At 39.4% G+C, this 24,714-nt stretch overlaps 1 protein-coding gene and 1 long non-coding RNA gene across 8 annotated transcripts in view; one reads left to right on the top strand and one right to left on the bottom strand.

Annotated features, from left to right (window-relative positions):
- Window positions 1–22,038, bottom strand: part of LOC111251060 (uncharacterized) — a 145,744-nt gene extending 123,706 nt beyond the window's left edge. For 4 of the 5 annotated variants that reach the window (XM_086977398.1, XM_022807267.2, XM_086977395.1 and 1 more), the window contains exons 1-2: window positions 20,663–22,038; window positions 5,097–6,264 (exon numbers count right to left, since the gene is read on the bottom strand). In XM_086977398.1, coding sequence (XP_086833524.1) covers window positions 5,097–5,152 — 56 coding nt within the window. In that variant the 5' untranslated portion in view covers window positions 5,153–6,264; window positions 20,663–22,038. The remainder of the gene's footprint in view (window positions 1–5,096; window positions 6,265–20,662) is intronic. The other variant, XM_086977396.1, reaches the window with a different exon arrangement.
- The window catches only part of LOC111251106 (uncharacterized), a 33,744-nt gene that overhangs the window by 7,107 nt on the left and 1,923 nt on the right, over window positions 1–24,714 (top strand). The window contains exons 1-4 of one of the 3 annotated variants that reach the window (XR_015319138.1): window positions 2,544–2,846; window positions 17,877–18,116; window positions 18,541–18,685; window positions 24,101–24,296. This is a non-coding gene — a long non-coding RNA (uncharacterized LOC111251106). Of the gene's footprint in view, window positions 1–2,543; window positions 2,847–8,107; window positions 8,294–17,876; window positions 18,117–18,540; window positions 18,686–24,100; window positions 24,297–24,714 lie in introns of those variants that run through there. The other 2 variants (XR_015319137.1, XR_015319136.1) reach the window with 2 other exon arrangements.

Genomic DNA, 24,714 nt, shown 5'->3' on the forward strand with positions numbered 1-24,714 from the left:
GAATAGAACACAAGTCACCGAATGTTCAGCCTGAAACCCCAGCTGCTTGTTCTACATCTTACTAGTCGAATATATAATGTAATTAAGCTATATTTTTATTTATTTGTTTTAAGAAGTGATGAGCTATTACGTTCTCATTTCAGTTCCGAAACGATATGTCCCTGTTGCACAGTCTGCATTTGATCGGTAAAATATAGTTTGCATATAGGATCTGATCTTTGGTTCCTAACACATGCTACACAGTATACAACATAAATGGACGCAACAAGTGCCAGTTACATATAATCACAAATAGTACAACATAGGTGCAATGCTCATATCATTATTTAGCAATTGATAAAAAGAGCAGCTTAAAGGTAATCGATCCTTCCGCTTCAATTCGTTCTGTTTGTCCTTTATTAAAACCTCCAGTGATCGTTTACTCTGATCGGCCGGACAATACGCACGTGGAAATACGTCAGCAGACCTTACTTCCGTCACTAATCACAGGCAATCCGCTTTCCGTTTACCTTCAGAAGATCGCCAGAGCTCTATCTCAACTGTTACGACGAAGCGTCAATGGCGAACCATTGTTTATCCGATACGCCGCACTGTGAAGATACTCTTCTCCTCTTCAACAGCAGACGATGCTGCAGCAGAAAAGGAGGATTTGCAACATAACTAACCTGTTGTCTAAGCTCTCTTACCTGGCAATTGTAAATCATGTTTTGGACATGAGAAAATGGAAAACAGAGACGTTCGTCAAGATCATGATCGTTCAGAGGCAAACGAAGGCAATAGGTGACTACCCAGTAGCGGCCTGTTTTTACTGAAGGGGCTTTGAATGGATCTGGAAAAGCTCTGTAAAGGCCTTAGTAAGGATTCTCGTTTGCCTTTAGCCTCCACACAATGCTTCGATCAAACGGACTGGTCTAACGGGCCTAGCCGGCTGGGCCTAACGTCTACCATTGACCCCTTACTGTTACTCCAGCGACTACGACCAATTTGTTGGGCTGATTTTGGTATGTGAAAAGCTTTCAAGCTGCAACTTGTCATTCGCTTCAGTCAGTTTTCTTGCAAGGAAAGTTTTTGTAAGCAGAAACGTCAATTGCGCGGCCAATTTTTATGCTAAGAGTGCTTTTCCAATCTCAGCTTTCACCATTCAAACACTCATTTTTCAATAGTTTAAAAATTTACTGCGGAACTTTTTTTCATACAGTTCGACTAGAGCTGCTGTTCATACGGTCTTACCGAACGTTTGTTAGTTACAGCATTATGTCGAAGTAAAATTTTATTTTATAAAATAACATTGGTTATTATTTTCGTTAAGGTCGGACGACTTCGGACGGTTCAGCAAGGATATAAAATTTCATATGCTGTAAGCTTTCGTTGTGAACTAGTGAGTTGTTTGCGGTTAATAAGACCGAAGACAAACATGCGCAGAGCTTAGACATATATAATAGAGATATATATACGTGAATATAATGATTAACGAGGCTGTTCGGTTTAGCAGACTCAGCTGGGTATGAGCTAATAATAATAAGTACATCTATCGAAATTGGTTTTTCGTTATTCTTATTATTAAAAATTATGTGTTTGAGAAAAGCACATAATTTTTAATGATGAGACCTTGAATGCTCCTACAGAGCAACTGATCTATTTACGCATGATAAAAGGAACTGAAGCACTACAGTTGATGAAAAATAGACCTTTCGAAGCATGTTTATATAAAACACTAGAGCTATGTGTCACCTAATTAAAAGCTCGTTACCACCTTCCGTAACATGACAGAAAGTGATAGTTGCAAGAGTGGTGCAAGCGTCAAACGGTACCTCACTTGATGAGCGCGCCTTAGAATAAAACGTTTATATCTCTGGTCTTGCAATGGCTATATGCATAATGAAATTCAAGACGTAAGCATCAATTACGGATTAATCTTAACTGTACCATAAATGAAGAAAAGCTATTATATTCTAAGTTATCGCAATCAACGATACTACCTCTTTTGCCACCATTAAGGTTGCCGTCAAACAGTAAGGACCAATCTTAATCTCTAGTTAACCTTCTCCTAAATCTTCATCCATCCGGCATACTCAGCGGGACGACCATTCAGAGCAGTAAGCAGTAGCCGTAGCAGTAAGGGCAATATGAGCGAAGACGAGCCGAAACTGCTCCATTTACTGCACTGACCATTTGTACAGTAGAACAGTCAACGACAGCGAAGGGCCTGCTGTTTGCTTGACAAATGCTTCCCTGACAGCGCAAATATTCGCAGTGGCATGCGGGGGGCAAAAATCACTTTTACGAGCCATGCCCATACAACCGACCTTTTTGGGCAAGAGAAAACGGGGCTTAGGGGTCTGGAGACTATATAACGAATCTTCTTTCTGCTTTGATAAGCCTGCTCCGACTGCCCTTTTTCGCCATATTCTGGTCATAATCTTCTCTGCATATGTTCTCCGCTTAAAACTTGCGCTCCTGCAGACTATCCGTTTCCCTTTCCCTCACCTCCACCTTGGAGTTGTTCCAGGGGCTTTAGCTATCCCTTTCTGCGGTTAAATTATAGTACTACCATGCTGCTGTAGGCCTGACCGGAGACTCTTGGCCAAAACTAACTTCCGTCGCATATACAGGCATCCATCTGCCCAGCTCGTGTCGTCTAACGACCAGCTAGGCCGACGCTTTCTAGAATTGATGCCGCGAGCGAGGTGTACGTACACATGCATACATAGAACGTGCATTGTACGATCGCTGATAGTTAGTGGCCACAACCAACAGGACTGCGTTACAGCTACATCTCACTTAAATCAGTCTCTATCGTGGATTAACAAGCGATAGGAGACAAAGACTTCGGGGCGACTTTAAATGTAAGTTTCTCGTACAGTTACCGTTTGCCACAATCAAATAGTTTGTAGAAATATTTACCATGAAAGAGTAAAGCAGCCGATTAATGTCAGTAGAGTAAGTAGCCGACTTATTATGACGTGACGGTCTAGTCTGAGAGAAGTTTTACTTACGGAAACTTCTTACGATGCGTTGCTGTTAATAGGATGAGATGAGATTAGATGCGTAAAGGAACTGTAGGATAGGCTCTCCCTCATCGGGACAGATGCCCTTCCATTTGCAGACTGGAGCGTTCTTGCACAGAGGGAAACAAACAAATGGCTTTAAAGCGAATTCTACTTTTCTGGTGATGCTGTGCTGTGCCATCCGCCTTCTCCCAAACACACTGTAACTCTGGTAATTAGGGCTATAGAAAAAGAAGAGAAACGAATGATCAGTCAGGAGAAAGACGAAAGAAGAATGTGGGTTTCTCGTTTTACCTCATGCCCTCAGCGTGGAAGTTGGTTGACTTTTGGACTGGTGGTTTCGAGATCCTTAAAGATTTCTATGCTACCTCAGCAGAGAAATGATGAAGAGCCCTTCATGAAAAAATGAAAAAATACAGGATGAAGGCCGACCGGGAAATTTGGCAGGCGAAAAGTTAGAAAAAAAAAAGTCGAAGTGCAGACGAAAAACCGACAGTGTCGAGGATAGTAAACGCGCTCTTTTTCCGAACGTTACGAAGCTGAATTGACTGGCAGTTCTCCTCTCTCTTAAACTTAAATGAGATCAAAACTACGAAACTTTGAACCCGAAAGCGGAGGAGAGGGTAGAGTGCCCAATCAATCAGAAAAGAAGAAACTTAGAAGGCTATGTGATAGCGCCTGAAGTAGGTAATATTTTTTCTCCGGTAATTCGAATTTTTTTGCTACAATCGATGGCCTTGATTCCTTATGCCCTATATATACAAACCTACCTAGAAGTTATCGAGTAGCTATACCCAACTTAAAAGACAGCCCAAACTAACAGCTTTAGGACCTAATAAGCTTGTGGGGTTGACGAATCCTTACGCGTACGCGGATGTGTTCTAACATGCTAAAACCGGAACTCATACGTCTAGCAATGATATATCTGAAATGAAACGTCTTAGGGAAATTTATGAGCTGCCACTAATATAACTTAATAAAATAGTCTTATATCAACCAGGTGTTTTCGAACAAATAGTCATATGACGGAATTGGTTTTGTTTCCCAACCTGTGCATCCCATAATAGACCTTGCTCGCGTTCGGGGTAGGAAGCGCGCAAAGTCAAGGGCAGGGTATCATCATAATATCACCTAATGCATAATCATGCTTCAGTATCATCTTAGTGGCTTTTAGCAGTTTTTCCAGAGACTCGCCTCCTCGTACCTTACTTTAATATAAAATATGTGTGCATTTGAAGTTAATAGTTGAAATTATGTGCCTACGCATAAACCATCGCACAGCTTTGTTTTCTGTTTGCCTCTAAAGTAATATTACCCTAAAATAAAAAATACGATTTTTTAAAAATCTTTGATTTAAAGGAAATATTTAATTTAATGAGGTATATATATATATATATATATATATATATATATATATTTTAAAGAAATCTATTTTAATTTCTTCATAAGAGATTATTATAAACAAAATGCTATTGTTAATTTTTGAAACAGATACTTTTCTAAGTAAACACTCACCTTAAATCAAAAGTTTATACTTTTTTTGTGTAATAAATATAAATATTTTGACTCCTTTTAAGTGTTAATTTTTATTTACAAAAAAATTAATTTCATTAGCGAAAAATACTATTGCGAAAATTTTCACAAACAAAGAAGTATTTATAATATCTTTTGTATTAGAATAAATCTATGATATTTTAAAATTAAAAATTCTCGAAAAGATATCTAGCACAATTTTCCATACAAAAAAGAATGTTAGAACTTATATACTTAATGACTTGAAAAATATTTTATCAAGTCATTAAGTATATAAGTTTTTCAAGTTTATAATTATTTTGGTAAATTCTGTGAGAAATAATATTATTTTCGCATAGAAGAAAACTGAATAAAAAATATAAATTGACTAAATTCAAAATAATTAATTATTTTTTAACAATGTATTATAAATAAAAATAATATAATTATTTAATTAATATATTTTTAAATTTTTATTAGTTTAACCGGCTTGTAATTATCTATTGTATTTGCCATTAGAAAAATCTTAAACTATTTAGCTAATGTCACAGTTCTATACGTATATCCTGTACTTACACATTTAGATTCGGTGACCGGGCATCATCAGTAGAAGCTTCGTTTTGCTGTGCCATGGCCTGCGAAAACAATGAGACTGTTAATTGCTGGCAAATGCGTGTACCACCCAACTCTTCCGTTCGTTAGCTTTGTCGTTTTACTTCGATCCTCTTTCAGATTTTTTCGTTCGAGAAGATACACTGACTCTATAAGCAAGCAGTCTAATGAATCTTTCTCGTGCTGATCCCGTTCTTCCCACAACGTCGCGTTAGTCGTATCCGCTATTTTATCTATTGCTACTTCTGCCTCTAGCGGTGAAAGTTCACTCTGCAGTAGCGCCACCTCCAACTTTTCCCCTTCGTCCCGTCGTATTTGTGGCTGGCTTTCGTTTTTGTCCAGTTTTCTTGATGATCTTCCTCCCCTTTTTCCCCTTCTTTGCTACCGTCGGTCTGGCCACTATCACTGCAAGTTTTCCAATCGCAAACGGCGTGACTGAAGGGACTAAAATTACGGGGACGCGTCCATAAACGACGATCGCGCCCCGCGTTCGAAGTTCGCGGGTTCGCGTTTGCGTGCGACCCGTGCACGACAGCAGTACGTGGTCGCCTGCCGCCTACAAAATAACAACGCCAACAAACAGAAAATGGCGTGCGAGGATGGCCACCAATGTTCATTACCTGGCTGGAGATTGACTCTCTTCGTATTGGCCGCGCCGGCTTCCCCTCAATCTCAACGACTAACAGCTTCCCGTGGTAGCGACTGCACCATTCGTCAGTTTACTCTTCCAACATCAAATTGAAAGAACACCACTTCTATACACTTCACACACACAGTACTTACTGTCCTTTCTTGTCAGGTGATGGTGGAACGCCGTCGAAGATCGGCACGAAACTGAAAAACGCACAAACAGTAGCGCGATTTATTCCTCCGACGGGGTTCCGTCACACTACCAGACTGTGAAACGAATCGTTTAACCACGCGCACATCCACTACTGGCCGGTAATTGTAGCATCTAGGCAGGCTCCATCATTCTTTGGGATAACTTGTTTGAGATTTAAAGCGACAGATTGTCGGATTTTTGAACGATAAAGGTTCGCTAAGATGTTAGGGTCTAGTTTGTATAACGTTGTTCGTCTAACAGAATAAATGACGCTTGTCAAATATGGTCCAGCAATCAGGCCCGTTTTACCTGTAATAAAATATAGCCAAAGTATTGATATTAGTGCGTATCGTGATTCACGATGAAATTTCTCAGAATTTAGCTGACACATTAGATCTTGTACCAGTAACTAGGGATTTAGGCGAATCGAGGCCAACCAGGATAACACAGTGTTATGGCGGAGCTTGCTGACAACCACATGTGAAAATACCCAGACGTGCGTTTCTATGTCGTAGGTAGAGACCTACTTGCACAGCTAGATAGGCTGCGTCGTAGAAATAATCACGCCGGGTGTGTAGGCAAACAGGGCCGTACATTGCAGGGAAGACTCAACACTCAATGTAATTTTTTTTTAAACATGCAACTCACCCCGAATCATTATAGATAGGAAATAATAAAGTAATAATAATAAACTTAATAGTTTTTGGTCGCTTTTAGATTTCTATCGCCATCAACTCAGGGCTTATCTGAGGCAGTTTCTACTAGTACAGAGAAACTCAGTCAACTGCTGTAAGACGTTCAAAGCGCTTTTGGCCACTGAGCTACTGCAAAAAAAAGGCACCTTTTTATCGTGTTTTGCGTTTATGAAACTTTACGCCCAGCATTAGCAGTCATCTAGCGTATGAGTATGTTTTTGGGTTAGCCCATTTGCGAACTTCCGTACCGATTGGCACGGTCCTTTTTCTGTAAACTCCGTAAACGTTTACATATCGCTCAGCTCAATCGCAGAACGACGACATAGCAGCAGTAGCAGCAACAGCAACAGCAATAATAGACAAGCTTTGATGGCGGAGCCCCATTTTTCCACTGGGTGTATAGATAAAGTCTGATTATGGAACGTCAAGAAGCAACAGAACGTCTGATCCGTGCTGATCAGCTAGGTAACCAGTTCAAGATACTTTTACCCATACTTTTATTTACTGCAACAAAAGCAAAATGATTGTTGAGCCGAAATATGGGTTCTACGAACGAGGTTCAAGAAACTGAAATTATTTGCCCAGAACAGTCTAAGACAATAGAGCATTATAATAATTCGGAAGTTTATTATATCAACCAACAATGTGACAGCTAATTTATTTTTGAAAACTAGCAAAACAAATACGTGCTAATTACATTCTCATCAGGCTGTCGATATTTAATGATGATTGAAACTGAAAACGTTTTACTTTATTCAATTGTGATATCCGTATAGGGTCCCTTGATTACAAAAGTGTTGATATGTTGCCCAAGTGCCTAAATTCCAGCATTGTTGACAGATCACTCGGCCATAGAAAGAAGTATTGCTTGCTCATACTGCGCATTCAATAACGTCTACATCCAAGTGAATCGATGATATCGCGACAACGCATGAACATATCTATTTTTCCGTAGTCTGAAGCCACACTGTAACTCACGATTTCTAAAAGGAGTGTTTTAGCACCCTTCATGATTATGGTGTGCAAGCGTCACTATTAGAAACGCCATACAATTGAGATCGGTTGTAAAGCTTTTCATCGCACTTCTATTCTAAGCTGTAATGGCAGCAGTGATAAAAGTTACTGATAAAAACGTTTTTGCAGCATAAACCGCTGGGTTAGGTAAAAACAGTTTTCCTGCTTGCACGTATCAATAATAAACAGGTGTGAAAAGCGCCTGAAATTAGAGGACAATCTAGATTGTGGAGGACAGAGGAATGACCGTCGGAACAAACCTCAAATACTGCAGATTCTGAACCCGTACAAAGAGACCATTTGCTGCTTTTTCTAGTTGTTTTTCAAATTTCCCGCTTTAGTCTTTTAAAATCCTTTTGCTTTTTATAAAATTCGTCTGCTCGTTGCAATTTGACTTCAGGACATACAAAATGGTCAAAACATAACGACGAAGCTAACCAATTTTATAACGCATGTATGACATTATACATTTTTTTTAAACTCGTTCTCTAACAGATCATGAAACGGCCTGCGAAATCTCGTGCCCAGTTTACTTTTGTAGTGAATCTGGTTTGAAACGATAAAAGCTCTTTTCATGTCAATGTAGAATGGCAACGTATTTGGACCTCTAAAGTAATCAATAGCAAACGGTTAGTGAAGCTACTGAACATTTGTGAGGCTTTAAATCGATATGAAGCAACAATTGCAAATTGTACCGCCTCTGAATGATATAATGCTGTTCACAGCTTTGGTCGCACGATGTATAAGCGAATTTCTTTTGCGGATAAATATATATAACCTTGTTGGCATTATTCTGACCAAAATAAGCCAACTGGGCACTAGGCTGCAGAATTGCTGGTTATACTGCGCATGGCACTATAAAATAGTGCCAATTTGGTTTACGCCAATGTCTGTCCTTCTAAATTGACTGCCTATAACCTGCCAAATACCAGAGTGCCCTGAGAGCAGAGGAAGTCTGTTGAACGGACCTTAGTTTCCAGGATTAAACTAATACTTTGTTTTTACATGTTAAACGCCGCAAAAGTTGAGTTCAAACCTCCTTGAACAGTTGATATTGATCTAACCAATCGGACAGGTCCTGTTCCAATCTGCAGTTTAACATGCAAATTTCTTTTAAGCGAGTGCGAAAAGAACTGTGTATGTTTTAAGAAGCAAAACGGTATGAATCCATTACCATATTATAAATTAAAATTAGTGTTTAGAAACGTTCGTACGTATTGGCTTTTCCTTGTATAAAACGGTATTGACATCTTGGCCGTTATCGATGTTGCCACACGAAGAACAGACTAAAGCTGAGATTACTATAGATTTTTAGTTGTTGCAATTTGCGAATAGAGCGATACTGTATGTCGTACTGTCACGCACGTCGAACGTGCACGTTTGTAATTCTTACGTAAGCTACTACCATTACCTTCTATTGAAGTGATACAGTATCGTTGCTTTTCGGGCTCGAAGAATGAACGACCGCAGCAGCAAACAAAAGAAATGATGTGTGAGATAATTAATTTTCAATTTCTACTAATGCTGGTTTCCACCGAGACTCAGGCAAGAGGCATGCGAGTGCCAGTTTGTGAGCAATTCCAAACACTTTAGAATGACAAAAAAAACTACTCAGTTCTTATAAAATAACCCTCAGCTCACTGTTATGTTTACACCAGGGTATACTGAGTTGACACTCGAAAAATGATACGTAATGCCTTCAGTAGCTTATTAATTACACACATGTTCGAAAAGACGTGAAAACGTTGTTTACATTCCAATAAAATAGAGAAGATGCAACAACTGATATTTGGTAGCCATAGAAGGGTTCCTGTGTCAGGACGGAAAATTCATCAGTGCAATGATTTAAAAAAAGGCTATAAGAAGCGTTTTGTGGGGAACAAAGTGGCGTGTTCTTGCGTGATGCTATCGCTTTTCACGTTTTCTCAAGCCGGCCGCTATGTGTAATCTAGTATTAATATCCATATCATGACTCAGAAGCGCTGGCGTTGCATTTCCCTAGAGTACTATATGGCACTACGACTAGTGACACGATAGAACGAATTTTCCACCGAAAATACTTGCAAAAGACAATACTAATAAGTTGGGTAACGTATGGCAAACTTAAGCAATGCCATTCCTGCCCGGAACAAGCAAGTAAAACGAGGCTAGCTGACTTAAACCGTAGGAAAAATGTGCCATAAGTTTTACGAGCTGGAGTTTCGCGTCTCTATATAATTTCATTCGGAAATCAAGAAACTGATGCCGAACATTCTGAACTATGTTAGATCGTATTGTAGTAGGTGTAGTAGGTGCAGAAAGACATTTCACATATTTCTGAAAATACGTGTTTATATTTTAATTTTACAGTTTATCCTTCATAAATGTGGTATCGTCTCGCTCCATTCCAACTGCATTGTTTTGCACTTCGTAGCGTTTTGCTCCGAATCGCCATCATGGAAAGCTAGCGGCAGACACAACCTTACGGGTCGAAAACTCAAGCAATTGGAGGCAATAGAAGTCCGATCAAAGCACTGTAGAATAAGAGCTTGTTAAAACGATACTAGAGGTGGTAGAACTTTTGTACAATATATATATATATATATATATATATATATATATGTACGGCAGCCTCATCAAATCAGATCTTTAACAAGTCTTTTGTTTTACCACTTTTATGCACAGCTTTCACTCAAAGTAGAAATAATATTTGTCACTGATGTATATTTAATTTCCATAGTAGATGATGAAAAATGCTACTTTTCTGTATAAAAGCTTCAGTTCTGTATAAAAGTTTTCCAAAGTCAGTTAAATAGTAATTAGGATTAGGGTTAACACGTCGAGAATTAAGATTAGCCGCAGAGTAACACACAGACCTTCTCTAATGAGATGCCATCATTTCATGTGAGGCAGGCCAAGTGTCGTTTGTATCGTTAGCAAGTCGAATGAGTAGCGCCAATATAATCTGTTTCTTATTATCGTTATCAGAGAATGCAAGCAAACTCATGCTTTTGCTTACATGTCTCTTTTCGTTTGGCCTGCGGACTCAAAGAATCCGTAGCTAGAAAAGCCAGCTGGGACGGGAAGGGCAGCGTTTCTTCTAACGTTCATTTCCTTTGTACATTTAGTTATATAGTAAGCGCTAAAGGCGCGGTACAACGTTGCAGAAGGAACACTTTCTAACTATAACAAGAAGCGACTAAAAAGAGAGTGACTCTTTAGCTAAATTGTGTTCCGGGGTTCGTTTCCACGACGACTGAAACTATAGCTGAAAGACTTTCATCATCACTCATCATTTGCACGGAGTGACAACTTACTTTTAAATCAACTAGGCTTTTGTAACTATAAAGAACAGTCGTGGCATTATACATATAAAGCGGTGGTGCAATTTGACGAAAACTTTGGCGGGCGGTTCGTCGTAATGGGCATGCGTTCATCCACTACTCCTGGTATCAGACAAAAGCTAGTTCTTTCTAAAACAAATCAACAAATTCGTTATGGCAAATAACAGTGCGTCGTTTTCGGAATTAAAGTGAAGATATGCCTTTCTGCATGGGAGAATCTTGATGAAGTAAATCGGAAAATCCTCAAGAGGGTCTAGATCTAAAGGGTTAGAAAATTCACCAGAAAGGCTCAAAAAACCATTTTAGATATATAATCTAACAATCGTTTTAGGCGAGGAACTGCTAATTTCTAATCGGATCGTCCAGATAAGCTTTAATGGCTACTTCTTTTCAAACGTTATCGCGTTTTGGACTTTTTTAACTTTTCCCCATGTCACGCCCTGTATTTTTTGAAAATTCTGGCCTGTTATTAAGCCAAAATTTTATTTTATTGGAATTCATTGTGTGCGGCCGATCCAAGCAATTTTTTGACAAGCTTATACCCACTATTATAGTTTAAAGCATGGTCAGCAATAAAAGAATTGTGGATTAAAGAAAGAGTATTTTAAAAATAGCTATTTAATAGTTAAGGTCTCGAACGGAAGTTTTAATCTTAGTGACCTACCTGAATATTCGAAACTACCGGAAATGACACTATCAAGTGAACTATGAAGAGTTTGTTGAAATATTTATTTTTGTTTAGATACAATCCTAGAAACAAAGCTTAGGAAAAATGTAGGCACGTCGCCTGGTATACTGTCTGTTTTGTCTAATGAGCTTTGAGCTTTTCAATCCGTAAATCAGTAGTTAGTAGCCGTTGAAAAAATGATATATAACGAAAATTGTGTCGGTAAAGCTGGCCTATTGCTGATTACAGTAAAATGAACACTGCAAGCTGTTGAAAAAGTCATTGTTTGTCTGATAGATTATGAAAATTCGAGCTTCTTTAATCAAACATTTTCTGTTGTGCAAACTGAACCAGTCTTTTGACCTTACAGCCCTTTTCCTTAACAGTTTCTTTCTTGGGACCATTCGATGAAAATGCCACATCCATTAGATGATAGCTGGAGCGCTTATTTAATTTACCAACCCAGTCCTGATCTTTGAGATGGTCGTTTTTTACAGTATGAAAGCACATATGTACTTATATATAATAAAAGTGGTGTTTTTCCTCTTAAGTCGCTTTATGAGATTCAAAGCGTGAGTAGCTATAGTAAAGCACGATACGAGGAAAGAAGTATTCAAAAATTTACTTCTCATATGAATCACAAGACCATTTACGGAAAGGCTAAAAATAGTACGTCACTCAAAACCGAATTATTAAGCGTAGTACCATAGTTTGTTTTCATTCGGCTTTCAGTACAATTTTACATTGATCTTACAACATAAATTGCTATTTGCACACAGAATTACGCCAAGCGGCACCTGGTTGAATGAGTATCACAACGAGTGAAAAAGGCATTAAAAACCTGATCGAATACTGTGTTGTAATAGCTGAACGAAGCCTCTATGACTCTGCTCAGACATGAGGGCGGGAGGCGTGAAACAGTTCAGAGACCAAATTGTGCTATTTGCCAACTTGGAAGATCCAATCCTTTGTGAAAGACTTTATATAATAACGGTAGTCCTTTTTCTACGATATTTAAGATGTCGTTCTGTATTCAAATCAGTGTGATGTGATAATTAGAAGATAAAGCGGATGAGACGCCTAGGAGAGCAGCTAATAAACGTCTAGATACTCCAAACAGGTCAACTCTCAGATGCCGGAGGCAGACAACAGTACAGACATTGGGGGTACTTCTCGCGATTACCGCTGTTAGCGCCTTTTTTTAAAATAGTTTTTAACTTGTTCGTGGATACTCACATCCTTTGCTGACGTTATCCGTAACGTAATTTTTGACCTATCGCATCACACCTTTTTATAGATCCCACGGGGTACCAAAAATTGCCAACAGACAAGCACCGTCGTGGACGAGTGTTCCATTTTTAGATCAATATCATCGCGGGAACAAACCACATTAAGACCGACGGACCCTGATGTGGTGGAAACTCGCGCACTTCATAGAATGCGAACCGTTTTTATTTTTTTTTTGTTCTAAGATAATATAAATAATTTTTGTTGTTGTAATAATCTGACTTCTCTATTTGCGTCGTGTCAAAAACAAAAAAAAAAAGGACAGCTACAGCTTTTTGCGCAAATAGAATCTAGAGTTTCCGAGACTTAAATACACTCTGAAATTTAGACAGCGTTTAAATGCTACACTACTACGTCGCACTAGAAGGTCTCTCAGGGCTATGCGATAGTACATACACCAAGGTTACATAAATCCGAAAAAAGAAAGTTAATGCTTGCTGCAAACTGTACAGCTCTATGTAATCACCAGGGCACTTAAATTGTTTAAGCTCTTCTCCTAATTTACCTACTGAAGGTATGTGTAAGAAAACATTGTTTAGCGCCTTTTATAAGAGAACTATATGCCTAACACTAATGAGGAGCCGAATGAGAAAAACCTAATTTTAGTATAATTAACAGAATTTTCTTTAGCAACCACAAAATATAGATCTTGAAATCTACCAAGGCTAATTAATTATCTGGGTTTGGTTACGTTGCAAAAATCGGCCTTCTTCTCTTTAGCATCAGTCTCAAATTGACAATACATGACACGAAACCCTGAATATCACATTAAATAGTACGTAAATACAGTAGGTATTAAGTTTGGTGAGTCGCTATATAATACAATTTGAAAATACTGATAAATCCTTATTTGCAGACGCCACTGACACGTTACCTATAAAGGCTTGCATGACAACAATTTAAGATAAATCTGGAATTGTCAAACTATCAAACTCTATAAATATTAATCTGCTGGCCAGAAGGACAACGTGCGGCTTTTTAATTTATTGAAATAGGACTTGACGGCACCATGAGTCATAACAAGGACTATCTCAAAGTTCGTTCCTTGCAACTCTGTATGAGGTTAACGGCTTTTTTTGTTTGTTGCTTTTAGCAACACAGAGCGAGACAGATACAGTACAGAAAGTAAATTATGAATTATCTGATCAAGATTTGAAGTTCTTGGAGTTATAAGCTTAGGAGACGTATCTAAGAAGCTTTGTCTCGACACTTGCCACAATTACGACTCCTGATTTATATGTCTCGATCTATGTGTATTCGCAGTTCATTATTACAAACGAGGTAACAACACATTTCAATATACTTCAAAATGCTTATTTTCCTCTACTCTATAAACAGAATATTATCAATGTGAGGAATAGGAAGTAGGTTTTTCTAACCACTAATAAAGAGTTTCAGAAATGTTTGAGAATGTAAAAATGTCATCAATCGGTTTTTAATCGGGCCCCCAAAACCAAAAAATTAACCCAAGGATCGCAGCAAATAAACCGCCTTCAGCAGAAATAGTCCAACAGAAAAAAGCACGGCGAAATTCTCCAATAACGGTATAAATTTCCACTTTAGGTTATAGTTTCTACTTAGGAACGTGTAACCTCAAACTTCAAATGGTACCTGTTCCATGCGATAAACATTCAAAGCTGATTAAGGCAAATCAACAAGTGTTGTTTACAATAAGCATTATATATATGTTGCTTATTTTCCTGCAAATCAAGTCACTATAAAGGAGATAATGTGCTGCATGGATGCAGCTTTAGAAACACATCATAATCTGATTTGAGAATTGAGATGTACCTACGTGTTTAAAAGAAGGCCTTCACAGAAAGCCGGTGATCCTATTTACCCTTGTAGGGTTATAACATCTCTGTTCTCAGGACTGCAATAGCATTTATGCTTTGTAGGCAGCTAGTCCAACCTAAGAAGCCGTAGATAGTCTAAACAAGCGGACAGCCCCCAAATCCCTGTATTTATTTAACTTGCTCAGCGCTTATCCGATAATTTCAAGATAGTGCTTGAAAGAACTATCACTAGATATGAGCCATAAATCTGCATTCCGATTCACATATCCTCGTTGCGATATACAATACATTGTATCGTTTTAGAGATTTGTAGATTGCTCTGGATAGAAAAGCAACTTTAAATGAATCCACATTATATGCAGACTAAAAATCCATTACTGTTTCTGTGTACGCGAAAAATTCAGTTACCCGCGTTAACTGTGACGATGGTCTGTGCAGCTGCTGCGCGTACCGGTCACCATTCCAGGGGTACACTGTTTTTTCCGATATGCCACTTTAAATGCGGTTGCTACAAACGTTCTTATGGCAATTTAAATACAAAGGTTTGCTAACTTATCGTTTTTCTTAAACTTGGTATGCTCAATACCTGCATGATGCGCTATGTGACCATCCTTGCCTATTAGAGTGCTTTCTAGTTCATGACGCTTTATTTCGAATTGTTTCTGTTTCCCACTCCTACTTATTTCAAGGATGAATGAGGCCTCTTTTTTATGACATAATGAGAAGATCGAGCATCTACTGGACTATGTCCACCTACCTTGCAGTCGTGTATCATATGAAATTTTCATACGGCAGAAATGGTGTAATGATAAAGTTATATAATGGGATGTAGGCAATGAACATATTTTGGACCTATACAGACGCTAGTAAAATACACACGCAGGCTATGCACCTATTCGAGGTATTGCAAAACAAAGCAGGATATTACTGACTAATTCTGCTCAGACATATCCGTAGATGACCTATTTAGTGGCGCCAAAGTAACTGCACCCGAAAATAACGTTGAGCTAAATATAAGGCTTTCTGGGATATCGAAGCCAGCCTATTACTGGCAAATAACTCTAGTTAAACAGTTCCTTTATAAACTTGGATAAATTATAACCTTTTTCTTATCTAACGTGTTATAAATTACCACATATGCGTAGCCTAGAAAGCCAGGGCTTACACTGCACTTGTAGAGAATGCTCTGCATATTTGGTATCCCTACATTGTTAAATGTTTATTTACCGTCGTGCATATAGTAACAATCGTCGAGCAATTTGTTAGTTTTTGCTGTGTAAAAATTTTAACCCACTTCGACACAGTCGACACAACGTACAAAGCCATAAATAACACATATCGGCACCATACAGGCACGTTATTGAGCCTAGCGACCGCACAGGCCTGAGCGATCTCTTGTCGTGGTCATCACATATAAACGATCCATGTGAAAATAACGTTTAGTAGAAAAAAACAATTTCCAAGTAACTCAGTTTAGATGAGCCTTTACTAGGACAAAAAACGATGTATTCGTTATTTTGATTCATATGGAAATTCTTATGAAAATGAAAATAAAGTAAGTAAATACATGCGGAAAGCCATGAAGGTTTTACGATTAGTACACTAACTATTGTATATCCCATTTTGTCTGGTGATATGCCTGTTTTTATTACCTAATTAACCTGTTCTGATATGCACATTCAATATTACGAACTTATGTATTGAATAAAAGCTTGCACAGCCTAAATTATCTAAGTTAATCCGTTTGTTATAATATATAATACAAGTTTTTGAATGAATTTAAACCCTCATTTTATAGCAAAAGTACTGTATATTACGTCGAGATCACTGCATACATAGATCTACGGATCTATCGTTCTTAATAAATACATAATCTCTTGATTGCGCGAAGCATCTTTTTATATTGTCGGTTTCTCATGTATGCACACCTCTGCCCAGATTGATACACCCCTCAGATTCTGTAACTCTCGTCTCTAAATTAACCTAGATGTACTGTGAGCCTTGATCTGCAAATGTGTCTGTGAACTACGCTTAATCTATTTGTAACCGTGCCAGGTTTGTCAGGGATTTCTATCTAGGTAATTTTGAAAATTAGATCTGTTACTGCCAAAGAGGGCAATGGAGGGAAAATTGTCTTTGGACATTTTGTCTATTAATTATAACTAACAATTTATGCCACAACATCTTCATAAGCAGACGAACCAAATACAAAAAAATTATTTTTTTCTATCCATTTAAAGAATGCAAACTTGACCCGCTCAAAGGTACCTTTTGCTAGTGTAAAATCTACTAGATTAATAGATTTACGGAGACTCCATTGCCATCCGATTCCGGATAAGTTATTAGCTATCCGTCTGCCGTTACGGACATTCTCTTCTTTTGATTAAAAAAATCACCTCGTTCTAATACAAAAGTAAGAGATCCGCGCCCGGGCTACGAATAAAGATCGACTATTGTTTAGTGTTTTTGTGACCAATGAAGGCCTACCGAGATTAGGAATGCCCAAAACCGACTGCCTATTCCCATTAACTTCCGCAAAATATGACGAACATTTTCAAGACGCGTAGCTCTCTTGGGATCAGGTTAAGAGGACCTAATACGTATCAATAAACAAAAAACCATTTCCGATGATATCGGAACTTTTAGTTACCAACTGCTTTCGAAGGAAGAATAGCTGTTGCTCATTGGGCCATCTAGATCGACCCCCAAATGTCAGTGTCCTGCGCTTTTTTGCTCGTTGAGACCCTTGGATCCTTTGCCGCTTCTGACTTACCAGCAAAGCGGCAGCTTAATCCATTGGATTGTTTGATGTTTGGCGCGCTCGAACGAGTGTTCGACGAATCTACGCATCAAATACGCTCTGCTCACAGTTACTACTTAATAATAATTTCAAGAAAAGATTCTTAGATTACCTATAGGCGGTTAGGACTCCATATTAAAATCCTGATCGAAACAGACATGAAACAACTGGACACTGTTTTCGTTCGTACAGCTCATATGTATGCGACATCATGTTCTGTACATTCTGTATATATTATAATTTAAAAAGAGCCGCATGTCTTATCGTAAACGTGTTTAGTCGTAAAGCTGACTGATCAACAAGCTATTGAAAACGACATGATTCCTTTTGTGGGCCCAGATGAGTTTACATCAAAACTGTCGTCGAAGTCATCTAGATGTCGCAACGAATAGGAAAAGCCAGCAGCGCAGTTATCGTCGCAAGCGGATAATATACACTGAAAGTGATTCCTACGTGTAAGGACTATTTTTGCCTAATGACATCGATCAGTGCATCTGGCCAACACAGAGAGGTCAATTTCTTACTTGCAAGCAACAACATGCCCGATGCCAGCTGCTTACAAAATGTCCACCTGAAAAGGTAAACAAAAAAAGTCCTTCTTTGATTTTCATTTTAGTTGTGCGCACTTTAAAACATCCTTAGATCTCTTGTAATTGTTGCTCGCCATCAGTCTTTGCGGTATTGTACGGCTGACAAAAAAACTGGTTCTCCTTCCAGGCCACTTGAATGCTTAAAATTTCCAATGTCGTTAGGTGGCACTCAACGCACAAAAAGCCGTACTGCCACCCTCTGTCAACGAAAAATGATTTCAAAGCCCCATCAAACGATTGTTTTATCATATACAACGAACTCAGAATGAGAACTCAGAATGATAGCTAAGAAATGCAATACAGAGATCACGGTTGCGCTTATACTCGGGAAGAATATTTTGATACCAAATAGCCATACAAAATATAGGTATACAATGACTGATAAAGCTGTATTTCCGCTATATTTTTTTCAGGTCGGCTACGTTCTCATCAAAGTTATAACGCTAACGGTCAGAGGTGGTGTGAACTCTTAACGCGGGTGGTATTTAGGCCCTTGCAACGGACAGGCCCTAAATAGGCCGTGGTCAGTCCATTGGTGCCCACGCATTTCCACTTACGGTATACATTTAAGGGTTTTCTTAGTTCGTTAGGAAGGTTAGGTTTACCTTTCTAGCGAACTTTAGTCACTTGAGGCGCCCACGAAATACATCGACATCAGTTTGAATCTTTGAAGCTTTAAGATCTGATAGAGTTAGTGGAGGCGTGAATAAGTTCAGTAGACGAATGGTACAAGTTGAGAAGTTGTAGGACGGTAAAATTATTGAAATCCATAAGAAGTAAAGAGGTTTAGTGTAACGTTAGCTCTTTCCAATTGTTAAGGAAACATTCGTTTTAGGCTTCTTTATATATATGCAACTGACGCAAAGCAAAAAGTGCTTCTTTATATATATGCAACTGACGCAAAACAGATCACAACTTTTAATTACCTAATTGACACAAAGGACAAAATGTGAAAACGTATAGCAGTAGGAAAAACTATTTCTCTTTCCCAGTTATGCCGGATCGCATGCACACTTACAGAGTCACAAAAATACAGGCATCTGTGCCAGTAGTGAGACCATAGGAGTCGCCAGCAAGCGGAAACGGCCAAATGGAAGCCTGTGGGACTACGGCTCAGGCCCTGCTGCAATAAAGGTTGTTTGTCGCCTGCTTCGTAGCAAAATATTCGATGTTTTTGCTCGTACTACGTTATAGACGCCAGTATTAATTAATTGCGTCACAGTAGTAATACTTTCGAGTACAACAGACCTCTATGAGAAACCTTTGTTCAAACAAGGTTCACGCATTGCACTATCCAAGTTCACCAGTTGTTATCTTGCAATTAGATCAAATGTGATTTGGGGTCACCTAAGGTTGTCAGCTAATGTCATTTACGACGCTTCAATGCCTCAACAAAATCTAGCTTTAGCATGTACTGTTATGCAATGCAAAGATCCGACACAACGGATGTTACTTGCATAAGAATGATTGTGCGTGTCATTAAGGTATTTCACTTTAGCAGAGCCTAAGTTTTACCCGGTACATAACCAATTACTAACCTTGTACTTGATTGGCCATAAGCAAACAATTGAATTAGCTGTGTAAGTAACATGGATAATTAACAGGTACACAGACACTTTATGAGAGCACAATAAGGATCATAGAAAAGAATGTCACAAGCCTATTTAAATCGTTTGAAAGCTGAGTTAGGTGCAATCAAAGGACATGTTTCATTTGGCGCGTATGGCCACCAATTCAGAACACACGTTGAAAAAAGAGGCTAGCGGTCAGTGAGCGGTCAGTTATAATTCAGAAAATCTCGCAGGCCTTATAAGAACGAGGGGCCGTACATAAGCTGTTATAATATTTACCAATTCTAAGTATAGATCATTACCAAACTCATCTACGTAAGCAAGCTATTTACGTGTATTTAATCTAAGCTTTATACCGTGATGAAATACGCCTTCCGCTCTTTCTCTATATAACGGCAAGCATAAAGAACTTTGGCGAGAAAGCTTAGATCTAAAATTCCAGTATCTTTTAGCTCACTCATGCTTTGGCCATGAGTGTCTTTCTTTGCAAGGTCCAGCCGTCTCCGTATGTTCGATACGAGGCTCGACCGGGCGCACGTAAAATGTAATCCGTTCGGCACCTCGCTTGTACATGGAACACGTTCAAGTGTTACTGATTTCCTAAGCTCGTCTGCTCCTTTTGCAAAATTGAGCAGCGAGAGAGAGAGAGAGAGAGAGAGTTAGGTGCAGTGATTGAGGCCGTGCTTCTGTCGACGATTGTACATAAATCAATACACAACCACTGAAGCTCCTCCGCCAAGAGGAACTTTTATCATAGCTCAGATAAAACATTTCTTGGTTTTGCTCCGGTCAGCATGTCTGCTGCTAGACATAAAAAGGCATAAACGAACATGACCCTTTCGGGGAAAGAGGTTTTACCATTATTGTTGTTTTTTGTAAACTCTTTTACACTTATTGAATAGCGCTAGTATCTGTTTAAATAATACGAGTCAGATAATATCGACCCTATCTTGCGTACTCTTACCGGCAACTTTAATACTGAGTTAGTTTTTCCAAGTTTCTTCTATAGTTGACTTTCTTGCTGTAAAGTTATCGGACGCTAAAGAGCAAGAACACACACACAGTCAGGCGCACAATATGAGGACTTGGGAAAAAATAGTCTATCACTGTAACCACCTCGCCACCGCTAGATAAAATTCTTTCTATCCGGAGAAACGTTTTCTCAGTGGCCTAGCCCGAAATGTTTTTACATTTTTCGTCTTCTGTTCTTTCAGCCGCCTTTTAACTTCCCGTTTCCAATCCTCGTACAGCACCCTGCTAGTGCGCTAAGAACTTCGTTATTTTCCTCTTCAATAGTAGCAACCGATGCTCACAAGAAATCCCCCGTAGAACTCCGCTGAGTTCAATAGCAGCAGCGGCAACTTTCGGTGGGGACACTGCACCGCTTTTACCAACAACGCAAACAGACCGTCAGGGCAAAGTAGCAGCAAAAGAAAATCGAACATGGAATTTCTCTGTATAAAATACCTGTGTGTAGACAATAAACAACCTATTTTTGATTGTCGCCGTTGCGTAACGTGCGCATTCTTCGCGTCGGCGATGTAAACGATTCCTGATGATTTTGAGTTTTTCTTTGTTATAGCATCGCCGGTTTACATATGCATAGATTAAAGTTCTTCTTTTTTCTGTCTGCCCCTTTTTGCCTCGTTACGCTTTCATGACATTGTTTAAGTAGAACACTACACCATCATCATCATCGCCGTAGATCACCATGAATAACTGCTCACTGACCGACTGTAAGTAACACCTGCGAGCAGCGGCAACGAAAGATCCCCGTAGCAGTAACAGCAACGAGCAGCCACAACAAAGCCATGCGATTCTAGTCGCACAACCAATGTAGTCCTCCGTAGCGCGAAGTACGGAGCACTGCCGCCGAACTCTACAGTTGGTAGTCAAGTACATGCTGCTCTTACTCACTACTGCCTGCTAGCTACAGCCCGCCTATCCGATAACGGCGGGAGCACCAACCGGCTGGGCCGCTAGCGCGCGCGCCATCCGGAGCATTAGTTTATTTAAGCCACAGAGGCGCCACCTGCTGGATGGCCTAGAAAATTCCCTCTGTGTACGATTGAGCTGCCCCGTCCCGCCGCACCAAACCCCTAAGATCCTCAGTGGCCGCTAGATAGATAGACAGATAGATAGATAGGCATTTTACTGCCACTAACTGGTCAGTTGCCCCTCTTTTTACTGAGTCCGCAGAAAAGAACCCGTCTTTTCGGTCGAACCCAAGCGAAAGCACCCCCCATATCCAGACAAACGAAGGTCCGCATTCTCTGTGAGTACGTCCGGTTTGCTGCAGTGTGGAGAGGAGGGCTCTCTTTGCGTTGTACTGCACCCGAGAATAAAGCAGGCAACTTTCCAACCAGGTATTCAGCGAGCCAGCAGCTTAACTGTGGCAATGTAGCTCGAAGGCGGTCGCTTCAGGAAGCGGCAAGGCACCATGAGAAGGGAGGGCGAGGGTAAAACAGGTACCCCAGGGAGACAACAGAATCTGATCAGGGCCTGTCCATGGAGCAGAATAAACGTCGGGAACATGTTCAGAGAACCTTTAAATTCACATTAGTTTAGTCTAGATCCTTTGGCGTAATATGGTGATGTACTGCCAACTCCGTCTCTAGCGCACCCGACAACAAAAAAAGGGACTCTACACCCTTCTGTAAGCGGCGTAACAGCAGAACATCTCCTTCTAAACATCAACTCTTCTTTTAAATAAGCGACCATGTGAATACGACACTCAATCAATATATATATATATATATATATATATATATATATATGTATATATATATATAGGATATTTGTTAATGCCATGTTTCGAGAGATGCCATTTTTTTTTTGCATGTGCGATAAATGCCATTTCTAACGGTCACATTTATCCAATATCACCACAATCTACCGCGATTACAGCGTCAGTTCAGAGCCTAAACAATTCAACGATAGTCATTTCCAGAACACTTCTTGATTAATTGGTTGACCTAAAGGCGTTTACGTATCGCTGAAATACGCTGCACACGGCAAATTTGAAAGGGTTTCATTTTGGGGCTGGTAGCAAGCCAAAAGTCCTAAAAATGCAAGGATGCAAAACAGTGAAAAAAATTATCGTTTGGGCGGATTAGGTTATTTGGAGAACCAATTGTCAACTGACATTCTACTCTTTGAAACAAGCGGAGATTTATTCACAAAAACCTCATCTTTCTAAAATGGCTGTTTGACTTATTTTGGCAAGCGGTCTACTTTCGATTTTTCAAAAGCCTCATGAAAACTGGCAATAATATGAAGCGTCGGTTTGTATGTTGATAATAGAATCCATGCGCACGTTTATGTAATGACAGTGTAAGTTTAGGTAGATTACAGGCACTGGAATCTATCACTACATAATTTTTCATAGATTAGTGGCGCCCTATGGCGTTCTTCCGAGAATGATTGTACAAACCAAATGTGATAGTTGATCTGCATATTCGAGATAGTTTTACAATGATTCATTTGCGTCTCCTCGATTTTTTTTGGTAATACGCTTAGACTTAGACTGAAGAATGGCTTAATGGAGGCGGTGCGATTATCGCGGGAAGTTAATTCAATTAGTTCGACGTATCGGAAAAGTTGCTTGGAATCTTTAGACGTGAAGCGTAAATGTGGCTCCTATATTTTCGAAACTTATTGATTGATGCTTATGGAAACGTTCATTGTCCGAAAACAGTAGACTCATGGACATGCGGCGTATCCAGTTGAAATGGTCGCCCTATAGCTGTACAGGTATCTGTTGCACTGAGTGACCGTTCAATGCGTCCTCAACCACGAATAATCTAATATGGCACATTGCGGTCGATTACACTTTTGTGAAAAGCTCGGATTAATAATAACTGACTGTTAACTACAGGTCTCGCATTCCATAACACTGTATGCACTGTTAAAAAAAACACTGACAGCATATCCTACAGACGATAGTTATTAAAAAACCGATGGTGTTCAAACCACCATCAGTGGACATCAAGGTATTGGTTTTTAATTAAACCTTTACAATTGAATTGCCTATGCCTATAGAATTTCCGTAGTACGCTCTCGCATTTCGTTATCATTGTTATTCACGTTGCTAAGATAGTTTAGATAGGTACTTATCATGCGGAGTGAGTTGAAGGATAACTAAGGCGTAGGTGCGCGCTCAGTATGGCTACAGAGCACAATGAGCACCGTGTGCTTGATTTAAGTATGGCCGTATGAACAGAAGGCGAACCAAATGCATCCTGGCTAGAATGATTCTAGCCGTCATTTAGATGAAGCTGGGAAAAATATAGGGGCAGCTCGCTTCTGGTAGGAAGTTCATTCTCTGCAGCTTATTGTTACTAGACAGTGCGAAATACGTCACGAGGACTCGAAATTGAAACTTGTGTTTTTTTCGCACGAGGTATCGGACGTGCGAATGGAGCAATGGTTCCGGAAAAAAGGTTGCGAATATCTTCATGTGAAGTTTGTCAAAGCTGTGACTTTGAAGGGGGCAATGTAAAAAGGACCGTGGAAGCGAAAATTTTTTTCTCTACGGATGCACCGACTATATGAGTGATTGCCCTTGACTCCTTTTAACAGTTATTGCAAAATTAAAGGTAAGTAGTATTTGAATGCTAATGAATTTGAACGGCGTATAGTAGAATTATCGACAGAGAACCGAGTGAATGAAAAATAGTACGCTCATTGGTTGACGCAATTCTTCAACATAGCATACACACTTTACGGTTACTTTCAAGTATGCTACAATTTTTTATTTAAATTTTACCCTTTTACGTATGTATGGCAACGTTACATCATGACCTCCCCTTGCGCTCCATGCGCTCTGGGAGCCTATAGCACAAGTGGACTCGGAAGTTACTTGCAGATCATTTCTATGAATGATATCTGTTTTATTAATGGTCTCAACACCAGCGGCAGGCCTTGTTGTAAACAAGACGCTTAATTCCTTTAAATGCGGTAGAAATCAATTTTATCGTATCGGTTGAACCCATGCGTTGGAGCCGATTTTTTAGG

This window comes from Varroa destructor, unplaced genomic scaffold, assembly GCF_002443255.2.
Source record: "Varroa destructor unplaced genomic scaffold, Vdes_3.0 BEIS01000001.1, whole genome shotgun sequence".
Taxonomy (NCBI): domain Eukaryota; kingdom Metazoa; phylum Arthropoda; class Arachnida; order Mesostigmata; family Varroidae; genus Varroa; species Varroa destructor.